The sequence below is a fragment of the Tigriopus californicus genome, chromosome 4, assembly GCF_007210705.1.
Source record: "Tigriopus californicus strain San Diego chromosome 4, Tcal_SD_v2.1, whole genome shotgun sequence".
NCBI lineage: Eukaryota > Metazoa > Arthropoda > Copepoda > Harpacticoida > Harpacticidae > Tigriopus > Tigriopus californicus.
Genome location: NC_081443.1, coordinates 27,729 through 51,360, shown reverse-complemented (window position 1 = coordinate 51,360; position 23,632 = coordinate 27,729). Strand labels below are relative to the sequence as shown.

At 43.1% G+C, this 23,632-nt stretch overlaps 1 protein-coding gene and 1 long non-coding RNA gene across 2 annotated transcripts; both read right to left on the bottom strand.

The window, feature by feature from the left end:
• Window positions 1-10,923: 10,923 nt before the first annotated feature.
• On the bottom strand, window positions 10,924-18,176 carry LOC131879391 (DDB1- and CUL4-associated factor 12 homolog). The gene is made up of 5 exons (XM_059225699.1): window positions 17,052-18,176; window positions 12,518-12,724; window positions 11,909-12,196; window positions 11,495-11,806; window positions 10,924-11,414 (listed from the first exon to the last, which is right to left on the bottom strand). Exons 1-5 carry the CDS (start codon window positions 17,886-17,888, stop codon window positions 11,256-11,258), a joined length of 1,803 nt encoding a protein of 600 aa, XP_059081682.1. The 5' UTR covers window positions 17,889-18,176; the 3' UTR covers window positions 10,924-11,255.
• Window positions 18,177-22,968: 4,792 nt separating this feature from the next.
• On the bottom strand, window positions 22,969-23,409 carry LOC131879905 (uncharacterized). Its single transcript, XR_009373210.1, has 3 exons — window positions 23,325-23,409; window positions 23,076-23,163; window positions 22,969-22,988 (listed from the first exon to the last, which is right to left on the bottom strand). It is a non-coding gene; the product is annotated as an uncharacterized LOC131879905 (long non-coding RNA).
• Between the last annotated feature and the right edge of the window lie 223 nt (window positions 23,410-23,632).

Genomic DNA, 23,632 nt, shown 5'->3' with positions numbered 1-23,632 from the left:
CATCTTCAAACAATGAACAAAAAACAAAAGGATTAAGGATACTACTTACTATGAACTTGTTCTAGGCTCTTGCTATTGTTCAAGGTACAGTAGTGCGTATTTTTGGGGTCTTAATATAGATGTGACAGATCTCCTAGAGAGCGCTTGCATCAGGTGACGCCGCGTTGTAATCTAAATCTTTCAGAGAGGTATAAGGCAATCTTACCAAAATACTTGGAAGCACATGTTCTGATAGAAAATGCACCATAAAACAACCTTAAGTACGGATTACAAGCTCAAAATTACATCCATAGCTCTACAGTTAAGCACGAAATTTCTACATACAGTATAGCTCACCACCAATATTTACATTTGAATTTCATGAAGAATTAAGAATAATTACGGCAACCACTATTCGGACGTGCAGGCAAGCTCCCTGTACCAGCAAACAAACTTGCCTCTCAATACCAGTGATGCAAATTTGTCACTTCCAACTAGTTTTAACGAAGCTGACCTTTACAGCAATGTGAAACAAGGGCCAGCTTCTCAAAAACGTGCTTGAAGCCCCAAACTTGCATCACTGACACTGGTACCAGCAAACAAACAAACCTGTTAGAGCTTGCCTAAACGTCCCCATTCAAAACATTAGAATTCCTTTTGGGCCATTACCAATCGATCCCAAAAACTTTGGACACCTCGCAGACTTGAAATTGACAGAACGATATCCAGTTTTGGTCGAGCGTCCATTCAGTGTACTCATCTCAGAACCCTACTACAACGCCTTAATGGGCGAAGGTCAACATCTAATTTAGCACATCCTTCAGCGAGAGAATCGAAATTAGCATGGTTCCTGAGAGGGGCTTTTAGCACTGATTCTGATCACAAATGGTGTCAAACCCCCCAAAATATGACTTACAATTTTCAAAATGACCATGACAGAGCAGTCCGATCGTTCTGGGAACATGATTTATCCATGGAAACTTTCGACTTTCAAAAGTTCTGGCCAACAGAAAATGTAGGCATATCTCCTGACGAATCCAATGATAAGAATATGACCGATCTAGAAATTCAAGCAGAAACTCACCAGACAAATACCGCTACTCTATGCCTGTCAACTAAACAATGGTTTTGCGAATTTCCTTGGATCAACGGCCCTCCTACAAACAATGAACTTGCTTATAATTATAACAGAGCAAGTGCCTTGATGAGAAAAGTTCATAAACGAATCCCACCAGAACAACACGATCTTGTTAACTCTGCATATACAGAAATCTTTGAAATTGATTGGTCAGAAATTGTCCCATTAGAAGAACAATTCTTATCTGATTCTCCATCTTATGTTCTCTCATCCCGACCCGTTCTTAAATTTGATCGAAAAATAACCAAATGTAGAATTGTGATCAATGCATCTCAAAGTGACCCAAGGACAAACATGACCTTAAACAAAAAACTCATGCCCGGTCCGAACTATTTACCACATATCGCGCAGATCATTCTCAAGAGTTGTTCTTGGAAATATTGCTTTGCTTCAGCATCGATGTAGCAAGAATGTTCTTTTCAATCAGACTAAAGAATGATTCCGACAAAGACATGGTACGATACCTTTGGTGCAATTTTGGTGAGAATATACCCACTATATACCGATCCTAGGTTTTGCCCTTTGGTGTCGTTTGTGCCCCATTTATGGCAATGAGGTGTCTTCGAGAAACAGCCAAGAAATGGCATTTCCCAAGGCTTCTGAGATCATAATGAGCATGCTATGCATGGATGACATCTTTGCCGAAGCGGATATTTAGGAAGAAGCAATTTTGCTCCTCCGAGACATCCTTTTTATCATGGAGCAAAGTGATTTTAAAGATCACAAAATATCTACTAACCACACTGATTTGCAAAGCTGTGTGCCGTACTCACAAATAGATAGATCCGAAGTTGTGAGTATCCTGGGATTGAAAATCAATCAGAAGGAAAATCGAATCCTCTTTCATCTAGACGATAAGTTTGAAAACTTCAATCCGGACTCCCAAGTCATCTCTAGACGAATTGTGGTATCATTAGCCTCTCAAATATGTGACACACAAGGCTTTCTTTGTATCTCCTTTTATAATGCTTTACAAACAACTGTTACCACTTCTCTGGATTCACAAGGTAGACTGGGATGCCAACCTTCTCACTCTTTCCTCAAAAGATGAGAATGGTCAGACCGTTCCTAATCCCATCGCCATGAAAGCAGTCGACATATTTCGCTTGGGGACCTCACAAATCCCATTATTGAAAGAGCTTTCGTTTCCGCGATGGAACGGGGGTGATATCAGATTCTTGGCCATTTTCAGCGATGCGAGCAAGATGGGAATGGGAGTCGCTGCATATACGGTTTGTAAATCCGTCAACGACAAAGTGATCACTCGTCTCATGATGTCGAAAATATCACTGACGCTCAAAACACTCCGAGAAGGCACATTACAAGATAATGCTTTCACCATAGCACGTGCAGAAGCTTGCGGTATGCTTATGGGAACAACGTTGGGAACTTATATTGCCCAGACATGCAACATTCAAACCAAGGATATCGTCTAATTTACGGATTCCTTGCAAAACCTCCAAAGGCTTCAAAAAGGATAGGAACATCTTCGTCCTTGGGAGGCCAGAAGATTCAAACGCATGAAAGAAAACTTGCAACAGTCAAAGTTCCGATTCTGCCCAGGTATTGAAAACCCTGCAGATTTGCCTTGTAGAGCTTGTGATCTGATCGACCTCAAAAATGGTCTTGACTTTTGGACTCATGGATCTTTGTGGCTCAAGCAACCTCCAAGCTCTTGGCCGAAACAACCCGTGCCTCCAACAGATCCTCAGAAAGCCTATCGAGACAAAAATTTAAAAGATCTAGAAATGCTTACCGACGTTGACATTCAAAATTATCCAGCTCAAAAGCAAGCCGATGAAAGTTTCTCGGTTATGATGATCAGGGATGAACAATTAAAGAAAATGAAGGAAGAAAAACACATTTCACCTTCAGTTCTTCCACACTACGATCATCTTTTGAATGACTTGGAAGATTGGATGGGCAAAGATTCTTCGCATTCTTGTTAATCAAAAGGTTAGCCCACAAATATGTTCTCTATAAACGAACAGGAAAGCTTTTGGAACATCACGTAATGATTAAACCGATGACTGCCAAAGAATTCCACATGGCCGAACTTGAACTTCTTCGCCGTGCTCAAGAAATCGCACTTCACGCTGAAATCTTAGTTCTGAAGAGAGGCAAGATTATGAAAGAAAATCCTCTTCCAAAGAAATCTACCTTAAAACATCTTGATGTATTTTGGGACGAAAAAACAAAAATAATTCGACTAAAATCAAGATTACATCTCGCAGAATCTTTACCGGGGACAATGAGATATCCTTTCATCCTTCGCAAAGGAAAATTCTGCGAATTGAAAACCATGTTGATTCACCATTCTCGATGTCATGCAAGCCAAAAATAAACCTTTCACGGCCTCACCAATACATATCATGTTTGCAGAGGCTATGAATATGTTAAAAAACTTGTTCGACAATGTAAAACCCCCAAGATGTCGTTACATTGAATTCGGTTCACCTCGCATGTCTCCACTGCCTACTTTCAGACTAGATTACCCGGCAAATTTTACCCATGTGGGGGGTCCATTATCCTGGACCACTTCACGTCTTTCATTACTACAAACTTGGTTTTCAGAGAATGGATAAAATATCCTGAAAAAGACTGATGAAAGCATGACAACATTAACTGAAGAAAATATCAATAGACTTGTTAAAACATGTGAACATAATCGAGCCCCACGAAAGGTTTGCATTGCTTTTTTACATGTCTTCATTCTCGAGCCATTCACTGCGAAATCGTAGATAACTGCTCCACCAACGAATTCATCCACGCCTTCATACGCTTCGTCAGTCTCCGAGGCCGGCCTAACGTTTTATTCGGACAATGCTCGGACCTTCACGGCATCAGAAAAGACATTCAAGGAGCTCTTCGCCAATATGGATTTGGAAAGAGTCCAGAAGAAAAAACTTTGGAGTTGATAGTCCAATCACTTGGCAATTCAGTACTCCCCAAGCTCCATGGACAAACGGAGTGACTAAACGAATGATTGGGCTTTTGAAAAAAAGGAATTACGTGTAGCAATTCAAAGTAAGACACTGTCCTTGCGTTCATTACAAACAGTTCTCCTGCAACTACAAAGAGTCATCAATGATCGACCACCAGCAGCAATAAGATCACATCCAGATTTTAGACCTGTCACCTCAAATATGCTTCTTCATGGACGACAATTAACAAAGCTCGTAACACCTGAAATTAGGAAATTACAGTTCATTGACTTTACTGATGCCTCCATTCAACGAAAAAGGATTCTGAAGTCTTTCTGGTCGAATTGGGTTAAGGATTACTAAGAACAACTCGGTGTTGACAAGAAATGGAACAATCCGAATGACATCAAGCTTAAACCTGGAGATGTCGTTTTACTCAAACCAGAAACCTGACAAAAGAACTCTTGGAACCTAGCCCGAATCGTTGAATGTATTAAGAGCACTTCCGGTGTCACTATTCACGTCTCNTTACTCAAACCAGAAACCTGACAAAAGAACTCTTGGAACCTAGCCCGAATCGTTGAATGTATTAAGAGCACTTCCGGTGTCACTATTCACGTCTCAGTCAAAACTTCTAAAGGATCAATCTTAAGGCGAACTGTTTGTCAAATAGGTCTTCTAGAACCTGGCCATGACCCTGGAACAGAAACGACGACAGCTCTTGAGGACGTGCAGTCTGATGGAAATCCGGCAAGGGCGACGGAACACTTTCAATTGGAACCAACTTCGGTGGCGGCCGTAACACAGTCGTTGATACCAAAGGTTAGATGATCCCTGTGTCAGGTTTGTGTCTGTGTGTATTTCCAGTATTTGAGAAACTAATACTGTCGCATTTTTATTTATATTTTTGCCGGACACGTAATAGTTTCGAGGTTAAGAACGGTAGTGCGCAGCAACTTTGAAACAATATCAATCAATGAAATGGCAATTGTATCAAAGTCTTCAAACCAATTTCAAAGAGACAAGCATTTTCTATGGAGACAAGCTTGTGGCGACCCTGCGTCCGCTACAAGCTTAAACGTCAACCTTTCGAAATAATGACAGAACAATAGATATCAAAATGTTGCAAAGAAATAGAGGCATTCCAACAAAGAGACTCGGCTTACTCAAATGACTTTTCTTAAAACGAAAAGTCAGGGGGTCTGTCAAGATCCTCGTCTACGACAGGTATATCTAAAGTCTCCAGATTAACCAACAAAGGATATTCCGCCAACTACCGCTCAATAACCAAGGTTGCATGTCAATAAACTTCCGCACAGTTGTATCAGCACCAGCTGCATATCCGTAACGCTCCCGAATCCAAGAAACATTGTTTACGTGTGTTACAGCATGGTCCGTGTTAGCTAATGTGCATAATCTAGAAGCAAACAAGTCCAAAACTAACTTACATTACTCACATATTCAAGATGCGGATGAGCAATTGACTGTACAAGTGGATTGTTCATCTTGTCACATCTTGAAAAGGCTTCAACCATTTGGGCTCCAATGAGTTCAGCAGGTTTGCAAAAGGTCGAACAAGTCAAAAGATGCTTCACTAGGAACATCACAGGAATGAGAGAGCCCTCGTATTGAGAGATACTAAAAAAGTTGGGACTCCACATTGTTCAGAGAAGGTACGAAAGGTATCTGATGCTGTACGTCTTCAAAAGCATTCATGAGCTTTGTCCCAACCCAGGATTAAGGGTCAATTATGGTGATCAATGAGGCTTAATGTGCGTTTTGAGAGCACCTTCAAGCCTTCGAGAATGTATGTATGTATGTATTTCGGTCTCGAGTATTAGTATTTCAGTAAGAAGAGTGTTTTGAAATTAAATGATATGAGACCATTGATCCATGTAAGCCGTGACGGCTTGTTTTCAATGGATCATGGATGGGACAGATAAGGTTGTTGTGTCCATCTTACGGCTTCAGGTACCGGCATTGGTCTTAGGGCAGGTCAGTCGAGGACAAAATCCGAGGCACGGTCCAGTCACAAACTCTAGGAAACCCCAGATCCTTTACACGAGAAACATTCTTTAATCGTACAGACCGTTGAGTATGAGCTGATGACTAGATCTTTGACACGCCCTATCCATCGTTTCGAATCCAACAGCAGGTCGAACTTAATATTATTTGTTCTTTGAAATTCGTTCCATGTTTGCGCGAGAGAGTAGTCTGGTAGCTTTTGCAGCCAAGTTTTGCGAGCAAATGGAAGGTTAATGACGATTTCTCCTCCCCTTCGTGCTTTGTATGAAAAAGTGTTGATGATTTTAGGCGTCAATTCCTTCAAGCAAAGATAAGCATATTTCAGTTGCGCTACTAATGCTAGATCCTTAATATGTAATACGTTTAGTTTTTTAAAATATGCACCGGTATGTGCTTTCGTCTTTGCCCTGACAATCCATCTGATGGCTTTTTTTTGCAAAGTCAATAGGCTATTCAATGCCGAGCTATGGCTATAAAATTCAATGCAATAATCCATTTTGCTTTTTATTAGAGCGTTGTATAGAACCAGTCGTAGTTTTTGCGGAAGGGCGTCTTTTGCCATAAATAGCGTAAATAGGGTTTGTCTCATTCGTTTCCCGACCTCTAGCACATGGTTTTTCCACGACAGTTTTTCATCTAAATATACACCTAGGAACTTTATTGCGGTTTCTTTGCGCCCCATCCCAATTTGTTCAATTTGTCTCCCGTTGCTTATCAAGTGGAAATCTGTAGACCCCTTTTTGTGACGACCATCAAATAGTAGGAGTTTAGTCTTTTCTAGATTGATCGACAGTTTGTTTGCTTCGAACCATTCAACCAGATCACCAAACCATACAGTACATTCCTCTTGCATTGTTCCGAGATCGTCACCGAAATGTTGAAGAGTGGTGTCATCCGCGTACATGGTGGTTTTAAAAGGTGTCACATTTGGAAGGTCATTTACATATATCAAAAATAGAAGCGGTCCCAAGATGCTTCCTTGAGGCACTCCGCAGGTCACAGGAGCAAAATGAGAAACGTGATTGCCGAGCTCCACCCTCTGTTTCCTACCTGACAAATAATTTCGGACCCATTGGGTAACGTTTTGGCTAAATCCGTAATGTCCCAGCTTTGCTAAGAGAATTGCATGCTCAACAGTGTCGAAAGCTTTTTTCAGGTCAATAAAAACTGACAAAGAAAATTTGCTGTCACTACGTTTGAAAATGTTTTGTAGGAAGTTGTGCACAGCATGAGTAGTCGAATGGGCGGGGCGGTAACCAAATTGGCTTGAGGTCATATGGTTTTTTTCGAAAGGAGCAAATATTTGTTTGTATACTACTTTCTCCAACACTTTCGATAGGGTGGGAAGGATACAAATTGGTCTGTAATTGGACATATCTCTCCGATCGCCCCCTTTGAATATTGGGAGTATTTTTCCGATTTTCCAGTCTTGAGGCACATAGCCGGTAATTAGCGACAAGTTAATCAAGTGAGTCAGTGGATCTGCAATCGCGTCTCTCACCTCCTTTACCACAGAATTTGATAATCCATCAAAGCTCGAACTAGACTTGTTTGGTAAATTTGCTAAGATGCGCAGAACTTCGTACCTAGTCACAACTCTAAAGTAGTAATTTCTTTGACTTGGTCGGCTTTTTATAAATTGTAGAGCTTTCGGCTGGTTCGCTTTGTTCACATGATAGGTGTTTGCCATTTCGCCTATCTTTGAGAAGTAGTTGTTGAAAGACGATGCAATCTTTGTCTTTTCAGTTATAATCTTAGAGTCTGTTTTGATTTCTGTGGGGAAGTCGTCGCGAGTTTTGTTAATGCCCAGTAGTCTCTTTGCACCTTGCCATACTTTCCCCATGTTATGAGTATTTGTGTCAAAGTAGTCTTGCCAATGCTTTCCTTTTGCCGCTCTGACAAGTTTTGTATAAAGGTTCGAGTATTTTGAAAGGGTCTGTTTGTTCTCAGTGGAAGGCTGCCTTTGGAACTTGGTAAAAAGCCTAGAATCCAGGCTAGTTAAAACAATGAAGTCCAACTCTCTTCTTTCTCGGGTTCCTTCATTGTTTAATTTGCTTCTCTCAAATGTTCGTAGGGAATACATAGGCCTTGTTGATCCGGTAGCATCTTGCAAGTCAAACTTGGACAAAGTTTCAAATTCGTTGGTAGACCAAATATCATATAAAGATTGAAAGGTAATAAACAGACGAATTATAATCTTTCATTTTAATAGTAATGGGGATTACATTACCTGTAGTGGTTAAAAATGTCCGTGAAAAAACAAACAAAAAAAGAAAAATAAACACAACAAACAAGGATTGATAAACAAAGTCAAAGCAGTAAGCAGAAAGCAATCCGTGTCAAAGTAAAGAGAGGGGGGACGGGAAATTCAAAATGAACGGAAATATCTATTTCCAATGTCAAAGCTTTGAATGTTCTAGTCAAAAAATTTGTCGAAAACTGTTACTACGGCATGGCATTTTGGTGGCAGATGCAAAATCAATCACAATTAGAAACTTATCTAAATCATATTCTGGGCAACAGGGAAAAATCGTTCTGACCGGTACTTAAATTTCAAACCAATGTCCTCAGATGTGTTATGAACTGCAAACTTGATGACTGCCAGAAAATATTAAAAAAACTCCAAATAGCCCCTGCTTTGAATTTCACAGGAGATGGTCGCTTCCTTAATTTATAAATCATTTGTCAAACGGAAGTGAGTTCTCAAAGTCAAGAAAACCAAAAATTTCATCTAACTCCACCTCTGCTAAACAGGCGAAATGATTGAGTTGAAATAGGCACACCAAAAGAATAAATTGGCACACACATACATACATGAACACACCTAAAGATGTTACGAGCACACTAGAAATGAAAAGGAGTCATCAAATGTAGAATGTGGCACACAAGAGCGAGCGCAAAAAAATGTTGATAGCACACCAAAAGTATAAATTGACACTTCTGAATTCAAAACTGGACACACGAAGTGAAAAAAAGGAAACGGGTAATAAGCTCAAACCTAGCAAAAAGAAATAGGGGGTTTGAAGCCTCCCAAACATGAAATTGGCATACCAAACAGTAAAGAGGAGGAATGAAAAATAAAGCTAACAGAGGTGCTTGGGCCATAGGGGTTAGCTTCCCCAATCAACAAAGCCAGCCATCACATCGGCCATATCAGGTTCCTCAAAACCCCTTCCATCACTTATTTCTATAACAGAAGTTAGTAATGCAAGGTTTCGCCCATTTCTTAAGTAAGTCCCCCAATTCTTTGTATGTACATCAAACTGGCCATTTTCCGTCTCTTGCCAGGTGGCCGTGAAGACTGCCAGAACCCTATGGTATTTGGTAGTGCTCGGGCCAGTTCAAACTTGAGTGCACTTGAGTGTTTAACTTGATTTTGAAGGAATTGACCGCACTCGGTAAAGAAAAAAATATAGATTCTTTTAAAAATTTCCTAAGACGAGTGTTAGTGCTTAATTTAACTCATGTAAAAGACACAAGTCCTCTTCCGGACAATTGTGCGACATGGCACACAATTGTGCGACATGGCACCACCAAAAATACCGGGTAATAGACTTAAGGCATTCTTTCAACAATATTTGGAAAAAAATGGTCGATCTGGCACTCCCTAAACCTTAATAACAATGGACATTTTAAAGGCAATTTGAGGAAATAAAAGCCAGTGCTTTCAATTACCAAAATAGAATCATAAAGAAATCAGCATATCTAGAAAGCACCATAACTTCCAATTGTCAAAGGTTTCGATTTTTCTCTTAATTTTAGCTAGATTATGGAACAGAAGTCTCCATGAGAAAGGTCAGGGAGGAGAATCAAACCAGCGACCTCTCACATGAAAGAAAACTTACCTAACAAACCTAAAAAATGCGATTTTGACCAAAATCACAAACTATTTTTCCGACCCCTAATTATAATATACCATCCTGTTCCGAATAGTGGAAACGGTTGTCCATTAATCATCAACAACTTCGTCACCTTATTTGTTTGTAGTCAGACTTCTCTCAGTATGGTATGTATTTATGCATATACATTTCTTAAGTATTAGTGCACTTTTAATTTTTCTCAATAAGGCAATGAAGCAGTTGTCTTAAACCACTATAATCTAGATATAAAAATTATGCTGTAATTTCTTTTGGTTTTCAAGATGCTTTACAACTTCACTGTTTGATTTCAATAAACATTGTAAAATTATCAAACACGAAAGCAATAGTTAGAGATCTTAGTCGTTACCTTTTTTCCTTTACGGAGCCCAAATATCATTTATACATTTTTTTGCATCGTCAACCGCGCTCATGACCTGGCCACATCTTAAAATGAGTTAGTTTCCAAAATAGTTGGGGCGAAACATTAGCCTTTTTTGGCCGCAAACGCAAGCTTCAAGCATCAGACAGGTAGCCAACACCCGAAACGTCCATAAATATCTTCTTGGGTTCAACTACCTTTATGAATGTACAATAAAGACTTTTTATGGAACTATTTCCCTCAATGAGAAGCGCAACGATTCCCTGGACCGGGGACCCTTGATTAGAGTGCAGCTTCTAGATCAGAGCTACTTTTCATGATCTAAAAAACTGTAGATCGCTGCGATTAGGTTAGTCACTTTTGTAATACTTGATTTTGAAATACTTCAAAAATAATCGTTAACACTTGTGTAGCAGACTGAGAAGAGGCTTAAGATTTAAATCAGTCTTTCCTGCTTAACATCGACTACCGTTTCTGAGTTCCTTAAGGCAGCCTTTGGGTTGATGCGATTGGTCCCAATTTGAAGCCCGATAATATGACATAGCACCCCTACTCTCAGACCAATTCTTCAAAACCTTCAGGGCTCGTTCGTGCGCTCAATAAGTAAAGCCATATCAATCCAAATAATAAACCTAAATGGTATTCTGAGTAACAACAAAATTCATTTTGGTGATACAATAATAGTCAAGTCATTTTCCGTCGCACGGATACAGTTGTTTTTTGTTCTTGTTTGTTTGCTAACGAGTGAACGACCGATAGTACACACGAGAGCGGATTAGCGACCTCCCTCCGCCATGGGTCGTTCTGGCTCCGTAGGTTTCAAGCAAAACTTGAACTGCCTACACTTTGAAACAAACTGTATGTATCGAGGATATTGTTTCCAGAGAAATTCGAATCGGCGTGAGGTTGGCTGGAGGCCATGTGAGACGATTGGAGCCCACCCCTAATTTTCATTGATACAAACCGATGTAGTTGCCTTTAAGACCACTAGGCAAAGGTCCACCCGCGGCAAACAGCCTCGTCCCAGATTCGTCGAAGCAATGAGTGTAAACCGCGGGAGAATTCTTGTTGAGATTCACGCCCCCTTCCATGTATTCATGTTCGCGTTGCTAAAAATGAGATCGAGTTGCACCGTTTAGAGTACAAATGAATTTCATCCGAGGGATAGCAGTGATGAAAAAACACCTACCAGCCATCCTTTGGATGTCTTCAACATGACGGCCCGATTGCTGTTCATAGTGGACTCGAGAAATTTCCCGGCCCTTAGATCCCAAAACAAAAGGATCCCGATCCCGGTGCCAATAGTCAGAATATTGCCTTTGAAGCTGACCGAGCGAATTCCGCAGCCGTTATTGCGGGAAGGAATCTTCTTGATGGCTTGGAGCGTCCTCGCATCCAACAGATCCGTGTTGGCCTTCGAGCCCACGGCGTACATCTGAGCGTCCTCGTCCGTGGCCAAGCACACGTTCTCCATGGTATGGGGTAGCTTCTTGGTCATTATCTAATGAATAATCGCAGGGACATTGAAGCTTTCAAGTGTGGATGGGAGGCTTGAGACGTCCTACGTATTTACAAGAAAGAGCTCCTCTACGTATTTACTGACCTGTTTAAACCGTAAAGCGTTCCAACAATGAATGTATCCGTTCAATGAGATGACGGCAATCTCTTGCGTTCGATGGTTATAGCAAAGGGATCGCACTCGGTCGGCCTCTTTGCAGGCCTTGGTTCTGACGGGTCGTATGAATTTGTAAGTGGGGATGGCGGCAGAGGTGACCTCTTCAATGAGATTGTCGGTCACGCGCCAAAACGAGATCGTGCCATCACGGGAGCCGGATACCACAAATTGATCGTCAATCCACGTCATGTCAAAGATCCAATCTTTATGAGCACCCTAAAAGAATTTCAAGAATTGCTATGAACCAATTAGTGGTTTACTCATCGCCCGGGATGAGAACATTTCCGTGGTTTGGAAACATCATTGTCATTTCATCTTCAGGTTTATGTTGCTTTGTTCGGTAAGCATTTGAGGCAGTAAAATCAATTTGATTGTTTTTTTTTTTTTTATATGAAGCTTCGGAATGAAGGTGCAAACTTGTCAACTTTTTCTAACGAAAAACACTCGAATCTAAATGCGTTAGCTCAAGTTCAATCCTAGCAACCTGAGATGAGAGTATGCGTGCATCAAATCAGCTCTAGTTCAACACGGGTTTACCTCGCCCACACAAATGGGATCTAAAGTGGGAAGCCGGTAGATGGCAATGTCGTTGGTGTTCTTGGCACCCGTGGCCAACAAAGTACGTGAGGGATTAATCTCGATGGCGTGGATCCCGGCCTCCTGCTCCGGCGGTCGTGAGTTCTCGCTACTTTGTAGGGAAGGGATCTGATCCAAGTGACGTGTGTTCACATCGTAGACCATGAGCTATAAATGAAAAGAAAAAAAATAATGAATTTCGTGGTTTCCAAAAAAGTACAGAAACATTTCTCCCCAAAGGTTTTACGGATTTTTCAACCGTCGCAAGGGATGTCATTTGATGTAATTGGTATGGGTCAAAAACAACAAAATACTTAGTCTACCATAGAATTGGTATTAACACATCTAGGACGTAGAACTGGTCAGGAATTCAGAAAGATCGGAGGCCACCTTTTTCCAATTTTGAAGATCTTGGTAAAAGTCAACTGCAACAAGTCGTTGCTTTATTACAAGTGATCGCTCTCGTGTCATTGTGTTATGTGGTAATTCTTGGGTATGGACAAAGATCATGAAAGCTCTTAAATACGTACAGTATCTACTTATACTTCTTTTACCCTTTGAAGGCTGGCTTAATTTAGCGGAGCCCACATTATTGATGCATATTCCAAATGAGGCTGATGAGGTACGATTGACATAAGGAGAGTGGGCCATCGTTAGAGATGTCGTGGGCTGGAGCCCAGCTCGAAATGCCAAATGCTATTTGACTCGAGCCACCTCGAGTTGGGTTTAGACATATCACGGTTTCATGCAAGCAACATTTTGGTTGTTACTCAGTTCCTTGCTTAATGATTTGGCTCGTTACTCCAACTTTCCTCACGAAAATGCACGTTAAGGAAACCAAAATAAAGTGTTGACCAAAGATAGGTTACGAACTTTTTCTTTAGATAATTAATGCGCAAACACTGACTCACTATAACAATATATGTGAGACCCATACACATCTTCAATTGGAGTACAGTAAAAATTTCTAAAGGCTAAACTGCCACTTATTATATTATATACCACTTATACTGCAAGTATAATCTACCAAGAGATCAAAGGATAGAGTTGGCGTTGCAAATAAGGTTTACAAGCAACAAGAATTTGGAAGGATTGATGTTTAAACACGTCTTTGAAAAAATATATAATCAGTTAAGTTGCAAAAATTCAGTTGAGATGGGCTCGGGGTTTAGCTCAAAACGGAACCGAGAAAACTTTGCATGCAAGCTTAGGAGTGAAATAAAGATGGTAAACGAAATGGGGCCAAATATTCAGCCATGAGTGGATTTGGAATTTTCAATGGCAAATTAATACTTGGTCTTGAAAGCTGCTCCTATCCAACGATGTATTAAGTCTCTGAAGATTTGGCAAATTTCGTATACATATAGGGATGGGAGTCTTAACGTAATAAGGTTTATCTTCTGGGATGGAACTACCATACGGTCCTTAAAATAATTTTAAAAAAACCGGTGCTTTAAAAACTATCATTTAGCAAAAGTTTCAAAATGCTTCAATCAGAAAACTCCTCAATCGGCATGATCTCTCAGAGAAGTTTTACCTTAAATTCGTATTTCATGAACACGTAATACGCGACGTTTTAGTATCGCTATTTGATTGGCCCTGTTTCCATCCAGATCGAATACCACTTCTGAATTGGGTTCTTCAAAAAGTGATGATGAAGTGAAAACATTTTTATACTGGGTGCACAACTAAAAACCGGTGCATTGTACGAACAAATGAGTGACGTAACAGAAAATCATTAATATAGCCAATAACTGATGCTTCTTGGTTAGCCGATCCCCCCAAAATGCGTACTTTTTCTCCTGGATTTTTCCCCATGCAGCCTTAAGAGTTTGTACTCAAGGTTGTGAAATTTGGATAGCTCTTAGACCCAAACTTCGTTTCCAGAGTTGACTAAATAGAAAAGTCCATTGGGTTTTTAAGTCTGGGGAGGAAGGAGGCAAAGTGTCCTTGGTTCAGAAGCATTCAAAATTTGTCTTGCAACAGGCTTGGGTTTTCTTTGAGGTGCGAGATAGTGCTCCATTCTGCATAAATGCAAAGCCATGTTCTCAATGCTGCTCCTGGATCCATGGAAGTATTTCCATGGATTTTGACACCCTAAGGCGTGACCACAAGGGGGTCTTGGGACCGTCATCAGTGACACCCGCCCAAACTGATATGGGGCGGATGTTGTCTAACGAAGTGTTCTCGGAGTATTTGGGAATGCCCGCATGTTTGCAGGCATCCAGTGTATCATCATTTTGACGGTTCCATGCTCGCTTGACCGTGAAACTCATTGCTTCAAATTGTAGCTGAGCACAGCGCAGTACCAAGTAAATTTCGAATTTTCCGACCACTGTGGCCTCAGAAATTACTTGCCATCTAACAGACTTGAAGCACTTCATGTTGAAGTTAAATTTGAGGAGCCTTCTGAGGCTGGTTTTTGCAACATGAAACTCTCTAGACATCTCTTTCAGGCCTCTGTGGGGATTCCAGGCCATTTTGGGGGACCTAATTCTCCAGCTAATGAGTTCTCAATCATCGTTTTCGTGACTTGTCCCCAACTGTACCAGACTTTTTGTAACGAGCAATAATATCACAGACTGTGGATTTTGCCTTAATGAGCCTCGACGCAATGGTCAGCTTTGGCAATCCTTTTTTTTGCAACTTGACGATTTTCTAGCGAATGACTTTATCAAATGCCATTCTTCCAAATTACCGTAATCGGCCAGTAATTTCTTGCCTGAACCAAAACTTCCATAGAGAGGACACAGTAGTAAGGAACAACTGTCATCATGTAAACCTGTAAATCTGCCAATATTCCAATAACAAATCCGTCGCAATACAGAATAATCATAATTTCTTGATGTCATGTTGCAGTGGTCCATACAAGCTTTACTTACAAAAACTCCTCAGGACTTCACATGATCAACCAACTGAGGGTAACTTGAAAATTATTCATATCCAACTTTTGCCAATGTTTGGCCCATAGATAACTTCATATATGTTATGGGCGTTTACATTATACATTAGGGCGCCATTTATTGATGAGTCTTTTGGGAGTGCAAATTGAGCTCCAGCCAGCCATGAACACTCTTGGTTATAAATAGGGGCTAGCGCTGGGGCGAATCCGGCAAAAGTCTGACTGGTTAGAGTCCTCTGATCTTTTGATTTTGGGGCAGACTAGAGTCCGGCAGAGGACTTGAATCTTTTACCAAAGCCATGTCAAGAAGAAAGTCTGTTCTTGCGAAATTTAACGAAAAAACTTAATAATATTTTATTTTTGACGAGTCCAGACTTGAGTCCCCTCAAAAAGTCCGGCCAATTCCTCCAAATCGAGTTTAGGACTCGAATGCACTCGAACTCGAGTCCGGACCCGCCCCAGCACTAATGGGGCCCTTATTTCCGTCGTCAGTCCGCCCAAACGAAATGGGGAAGAGGCACGGTAGATTGCTAAATAAAACACTCTTAACATGGTATGAATGCAATTTCTTTTCCAGACATGGTGTGTCCTGGGTCACTAATTAAACATAAAATTTGGATAGAATGAGCCAAAAACAACTCAAACGCATTATGTAAGAAAAAAAACAAAGAAATCGGCACAATCGGCCTTATTTTTGGTAGAGGCTGACTCACAAAGCGCCCTCTGAAGTGCATAAAGTAAGTCATATTTCCTGCAGAGCAGAAAACTTATTGAAGGCGTTCAAAATTGGTCGTTTTTACGTATATCACTTCTGAGCATGAACAAATTCCATGTTACGGAAGATGCATGGCGTCCACGAAATGGCAAACTCGCATACGATTTCGACCGGGCATGGCTAAACTAATTCCTTTTTTTTTGCTCTTGAAAGGAGCAATCAATGTCTCCCCCTTTATGTAAGAAATAAACCAAACCAATTTGTGGTCAAGTTTGATGTCAAATACAAAAATGTTAGGCGACGTAATGAAGTGGTAAGCATATTTTTCTACCTTGAGCCAGACCTCGGTTCGATTCGTTTCATGGATCTTCTTAACCACTCTAACCTAACTCATACCAGACTTGGTCACTACCTATCGCAATATTGGTGGGATGATGAGAGGGTTGGCGAGCCGAAAGAGGCTCAGACGCTAGCACTCAATTGTAAAATCAACGGCCATCAAACTGGACCAAGGGTGCTTCATAAGTCTCTATTTGGTAATGTTACGCTCCTCCATCCGTAGCTACTGGATGAATAGACCTATTGGGGTAATAAACACACTCTGTTATTTCTTGCTCTGGTAGCCGTGAAAACCTTCAGTGGCCGGCTGCACATTTGAGCCAATATTTCCGTCTTGCCACTCCTACCGAGTTCATTCATTGTTCGTCTCTCCAAAACGTTTTTGACTCTCAGTTCTTCCTCGGGGGTTAATTGGATATTAATTGGATATGACCATTAATCGACGCATTCTTTTATGAGGCGTTATCATGGCCCACCCGTCAATTTTAACTTGCCACGATGCTTGATTGATTGATTGACTGACTGACTGACTGACTGACCTTGTTGCACTTGGTGCCGAACACGACTTGCCGATGGGAAAGCCACTGCGAACAGAACACTTTGTTGACATTGGGCACGGGCACGGGATACTCCTTGAGCATGGCATTGGACAACATGTGCCGCGTCCCATACTCGGAGGCCAGGTGCAACGGCTGGAAACGAGACGCACAGCCCGATTCACGGCTGGTCAGGCAGTCCGAGAAATTGCACGACACGCGGAACAGACCGCCGTTGGCCGAATCATCCCCGCCGCCCGCACCCGCATCCTCGTCCTCGGAATCGCTCGAATTGTAATACATAAAATCCACGGTTTTCGAATGATCGCGCGAACTCGTGTTGAGGTGCATGGTGCCGCCGGCGGGTGAGCCCGGCCCGCCGGGCCCGCCCAATGCTCCGCCTTCGACGCCTCGACCCGTCCGTCCCGTGGTGGGCCGCAGACGAATGGTGGCCGAGGAAATGGAGGTGGTGGACTGGCCTTCGATGGGTCGACGACGAATGTAGGCCAAGTCTCGTAACAAAGGGTGCGTCCCGCCCCCTTGAGTCCCGCCTCCACCCTGGCCTCCACTTTTATTCTGACTACTGGTCGATCCACCCGGCGCGGCCGAGGCATGGGCGTGGCCCCCGGCCGAATGATGGGCGTGGACGTGGTGGTAACCGGGCGGGGCCAGCCCGCCGCCCGCCCCGCCGTTGGGTTGTTGATTGAGATGATTGGCCAATGGGAAAGGCTGTATCATGGGCACGGAGAAGTAGGGGTGGGAGGGCGGGTGATGGGCCGCCCCGCCCCCGTGGTGATGAGGGTGAGCCGGATGGTGATGGTGATGCGGGTGGTTGTTCATGGGGCTTTTGAAAATGTTTGGATTGTTCTTACTGTTGTTGTTGTTATTGTTGTTGTTGGTGGTGGTGTTGATGAAGTGATGATGAGGGCTGCAATCGGTGCAATGCTCCAGAACATACAGAGAACGTACAGAACAGAGAGTGCCCAGCGTGCCCACCGTGCCCAGCGTGCCCAGCGTGACCAGCGTATTCACAGACGACAGAGCAAGCACAATGACTGACTGTAGTATGCCTCTCGGTCGGCTGGAACGTCGTCTGGATCGTCGAGAGGTTTCTGCTCCATCCAACGAGATCGGCCTAGCGGCGCAAGATACAAATCAAATCACGCAACTTCAACTAGGCAGCCTCCACCAAAACACTTCTAGTTAAGTTGTAACTTTTTCAAGTCTTTCTATCTACCTGCAATATGGACGCCTCTCCCATTGGCCTTGCAGAATGCGAATACTTTCGATATAATTTACTAACGTCTTATTCAATTATACATCGGACTTGAAAGCGCCACGCATGACCCTTGTTCCGTCCACCAGCCAGGGGTGAAAGGTCCTGACTTATTGAATTCCCGTGGTGAACGGAAACATGGAACTCCTGACCCAAGCATTAGGTAAAAATACCTTGATAGCTCTCAAAGATGGAGAACACCTAGTACAAGGGCTTAAATTTCTTAGACCTATCTTAAGGCCTCCGGTTATAACCCTAATCAGGGCCTACGAGCAATAGTTCGAGCTTCCTTTATCAGGGCCTCAAACAATCATCAAATGACTAAGGATACAAATCGCTAGCTACCTCTACTCCCCATTGGTCCCAGATCAATCTCGGTTGTCTGGCATACCTGGGCCAATCTTCAAGGCTAACTATCCTGCAAAATGTGGTCACGATCCTAGTCTACTGGGTATCTATCAAACGATGCTGATCTCTACACTTGGAGTCTAACACCTGATTCTTGCCAAATCAAAGATGAACTTCGATTGCAGTTCCATCTACTTTATTCAATTGCTCTACATGAAAATGACACTGTACCAATCAGCTGTCTTGCTCGGGTAATGAACGAGGGGGTAATTGCTTGGCCATGGAAGAGGGAAAACATGCATGGATAGAAACTGGTTTGATCCTACTTTTTGATGAGGGTGAGTCTTGCGTCCAACGGAGATCCACGATGACGTCGGTTCGATGGGATTGAAGAACCAGAATCGAATTGACGGAGTATAACTCAGAATTGCACCTGTACTCAGCTCCAGAGACTTTTCAACTCGTCTATACTGGCTCACTGAAGATCTGTGCAAGACTTCCCAGGTCCTCTTGACTCTGCACGGCTTCCTGGGTCCCGTCTCCAAGCGTTGACTTTCACTGCTCTGGTTTCAAGAATAGATCGACTTGATTTCCAGCACTTAGCACAATTGTCCTTCGTTCACCCAACGAGTAGAGCTTCACGATCAGAGAGGTCCTTTCACTTCGGGTGTTCCAACATAACCCTGTTCTGCTTGAGCACGAAAGATGTGACTTATCTCCTCGAGATCCAAAAGGTGCCTCTGCTCTCCTCGAGCGCAAAAATGTGTCTCCTGCTCTGCTCGAGCCCAAAAATGTGACTGTCTGTTGATTCAACTTTCCCTTGCAATGTTGGCTTCCGCCTCTTCCACATGGAGGCTAAAAGGGTTGTTCCAGGGCCCTTGGTGGACGGCGACGGTTTCTTCGGTAAAACTGTGTCACCTGCATGACATCTGGACCGCAAACAAGGATTTTCACATACCAATGTCCAGGGTTGACCCTCCTTTCGTCAGGCTAGCCACATTGGCCATCAAGGGGTTTCTTGGATTGCCGACAATGGATTGTGTCTGCCTCTTCTGTAAGGTGTGGCATGTGGGTCACATCTGACCACCAGTGGGTCTAGACGGCAAAGGGTTGACATTGGGCCGGAAACTACGTCCCAACGGAACATTCAGGAAGGATTGGTCGTCATTTTCTGTCAGGGGCCAACATTTTGGTAACGTCGATCTTGAGGGTGAGATTGCTTATTCCAATTCTCTTCCCTCTCACAATGATCACGAGAATATCGTTCTTTGGTGACCTATGATTTCCTGTTTTCCTCCCTTCCAACATGTAGCCGACATTCCTCACCCATGGTTGTAGCTGGGCTGACCAGCCCTCTGGGTACTGGAGCTTTTCCTTGGTGATAGGATGATCAAGGGCTGAAGGAGCTACTTGTGATGGATCACGATGTCTTCACGAGCATTAGGCTGCATTTTGAATGCTGACCGACAAACGGACTACATGATGGGCAATCCAACAACTTTGGGATTTTCCCAAGATAATAACATATGTTATCTAGTATAACCAAACAACGCAACCTCCAGCCTTTCGCTGCCTCGTCAAGCTGGCTCACATGCTCACAAAGACATGCTCATTAATTGAGTGTGTCAAGAGCCTGTGAGAAGAGGAGGCTGGGGGTATGTTTCTTCTATTTTATCTTATTTTATTTACTTCATATCATTTTACTTTATATCAAATTCCGTTTATAATACATAGGTTTCACTCGTTAACTACCGTTTATTCACTGGCGACGTCCGAACCCGGCATGCACAATGGACCCCCTGCCTTCCAAGGGCCAGCATCCTTAACCTTCAGTCACGGCACGAATATCGCACAAGCTTTTGAGCGTTGGGTTGATCGGTTCGAGATCTATTGTGATCACCGTTCTTGAAGAGCCCGAAGTAAATGATGGGCCGTCACTTGCACGCCGTGACAGAGCAAAGAAAAGAAGCTCTTGTGGTTTGTTGGGGAGAATGGGTTACATGACATTAACTCGGCATGCCCCTCAGCAAGAACGGACGAGACCCGCACATATCAGGGGATCATCGAATCGTTGCGCCAGAAGTACAAGCCGAAGTCGTTCCGATGGCAAGCTATCGCCAACTTCAGATCACTGCAGCAAGAACATGATGAGAGTATCTCAAAATTTGCCGAACGGGTCACCAGGCGGCCGGGTTGTGTGGATATGATCATGCCGATTTTAACGAATTAGATCCAATTAGCTCGCGAACAAAATTCAGATCGCCTGGGTACCAGGACCAAACGTTAAGAGATGCCGTTATACAAAAAAATTGGAACCTCGAAGAAACAATCAAAATGGAATGTTATTTGAGGATGCGACCACGGCTTCGAACTCAGTCTCAAATGGTCATGGTTCGTTCAAAAATGCTAAGAGGGATTGAACAAAACCTGGAGGCCCTTCGGGTCACTGGTCCGTACTCAAAACAATATAGGCAGAAAGACACAACTGTGGAAGGGATGGAGTTGTTCTAGTTTGCGCGTCGGAAACCAAACACTCATGGCAAAACTGCCCGGCTAGAGGGAAAACGTGTTCCTCGTGCCACAAGTATGGTCATGTTGCCGCAGCTTGTCGCAGCAGTGGGTTTCATACACGAGATCAATCAGTGGAGTCCCCGGCATCCCGCAAACCAAAACCAAACTAGGCGCAGGGCATTACAGAAAACCAACTATAGGAAAGTGAAAAACCGCTTCCAAAACTCAATCCTCGTCGGAGGACAAAGGAGAACAAGAAAAACCTCATCAGATGAAGAGGTCCATTTTCTCCATGCCTACGCCACGCAAAACGCCGTACAGCCAAAGTGGGAACGCCAACCGTAAACATTGCAATAGGAAATAGAAAGGTTTTGGGCATAGCGGACTGGGTGCTCAAATAAATGTCATTCCCAAAGACGACTTGCGCCAACTGTTCTAATGAATGGTCTCCAACCCACATCAGTCAGAATTAAACCATATGGAAGCAGATCCGAGGCCATAACACCAGTGGGTCAAGGTATATGTGATACAACGTGGGGACGACACACGCTTGCGACAAAATGGTATGTTGTGGATGACCTTCCATCAAGGCCAATGGTTACACTCATCTCATGTGACACATGTGTCGCGTTGGGCATTATCTCAATCAACATCCCCCAAAACAAGCTATAGCCTAGTTATAGAGGCACTTCAAGCCATTGAACAATCAGGAATCTGCAAATCCAGACTCAAAGGGTACGATTCAGTGTTCAAGGGGATCGGTCTTCTGCGTGGGCATGAGGTCCACTTGCACCTCTGTGATAATCCACGCCTGGTGGCAAGTGCACCAAGGTACCCCCGTTTCATCTTGGAGCTAAGGTCGATCGAGCAATACAAGAAATGCTACAGGACGATATAATCGAAGTCCATACAGGACCAGCTCCAAGTCCATGGGTTAGTAACGTCCAAGTAGCTCCCAAGGATGATGGACAAATCCGGATAACAGTCGACTTTCGCAACCTCAACAAAAACTTAGTGGACAGTCACATCCCAATCCCAACCGTGGACTCAATCAAGGCTAGTCTGGCTGGATGTAAGCACTTCTCTAAATAGACTTCAAATCATCTTTCCACCAATTGTCCTTGGCTGAGGCGTCAAGGCCGCTGACAGTCTTCAGAGTAAAAGGAAGGCTATATCGCTTCAAACGCCTCCCAATGGGAGCGAAACCATCGTCTGGCGAATTCATGAATGCCATACGAGGAACTTCAGTGATATCAGAGGTTTGCATGCAGTTTCATGACGATATAATCATAGCAGGAACAACAATCCATGAACAACGACTTCGCTTTAAAAACGTTCCTTGACAGACTTCGAATAAAAAATATGACTTTGAACCCAAACAAATGTATCTTCCGGCAATCTGAGATTCCATTTTGGGGCATGAGGATTTCCTCAGAAGGGGTAAAGCCGGATCCAGAAAAAGTCTCAACTCCTAAGGGATGCACCAACTCCAAAGTCCAAGGAGGAACTAATTTCGTTCTTATGCATGGCAAGATCAAACGCCAATTTATTCCTTTCATAGCACGAGAGACACCAAAGCTTCGAGCGCCTAACGCTTAAGCATGCCAAGTTTGTGTGGACCAGCACCCATCAAAAAGAATTCAGGAAACTCACCCAATCCCTTCATAGTACTGCATGCCTGACGTTTTTTGAACACCACACTATCAACTTTCCTCTTCGTCGATGCCCACAAAGATGGCCTATGCGCTGTTTTGTGCCAGGGGAAATCCATAACTGAAGTAAAACCGTCGCAATATCATCGAGAGCTACAACAACCAGTTGAAAAAAGATATCCACAGATAGATTTAGAGGCTATGGCCGTGGATTATTGGCTTCGAAAAATGCGCGTATACCTGGTTGGGAATCCGGATGTCTACGTTATAACGGACCATAAGCCACTTGTGCCAATTTTCAAGGGAACCAGGCCGGGCTCAATTCGAGCTGAAAGAGTAATTCTTCGCCATCAAGCACTATCTTTCAAAGTCTTGTGGAAGTCGGGAAAATCAAATCCAGCGGATTTCTTCAGTAGGAATCCAACCCTTTGAACCAACTGCCTAGAGAAGAGAGGAGACAAAACGCAGGAAATGGAAAGAGTAATTTACCTGACATTAGATGGAGACGTTTGCCAGGCGCTAGATTCGTCCACAATTGGTGTCGCCACACAAAAGGATAAGGAACTAAGAGCACTAAAAAAGTGTATTCAGAATGGGCTACTATGCCGCAATGAGCAATGGACAAGTTTGGAAAGGTGTTCAATGAGCTCACCATTTCAGAAGGAGCAACATTCTGAGGGGATCTCGGATCGTGCTTCCTAAGGAACTCGTGGAAAGAGCCCTCCTCCTTGACCATGGTGCAGCACACCTTGGGGTTTCCCGCAATGAAACGAAGGCTGCGTAGCATTGTTTGGTTT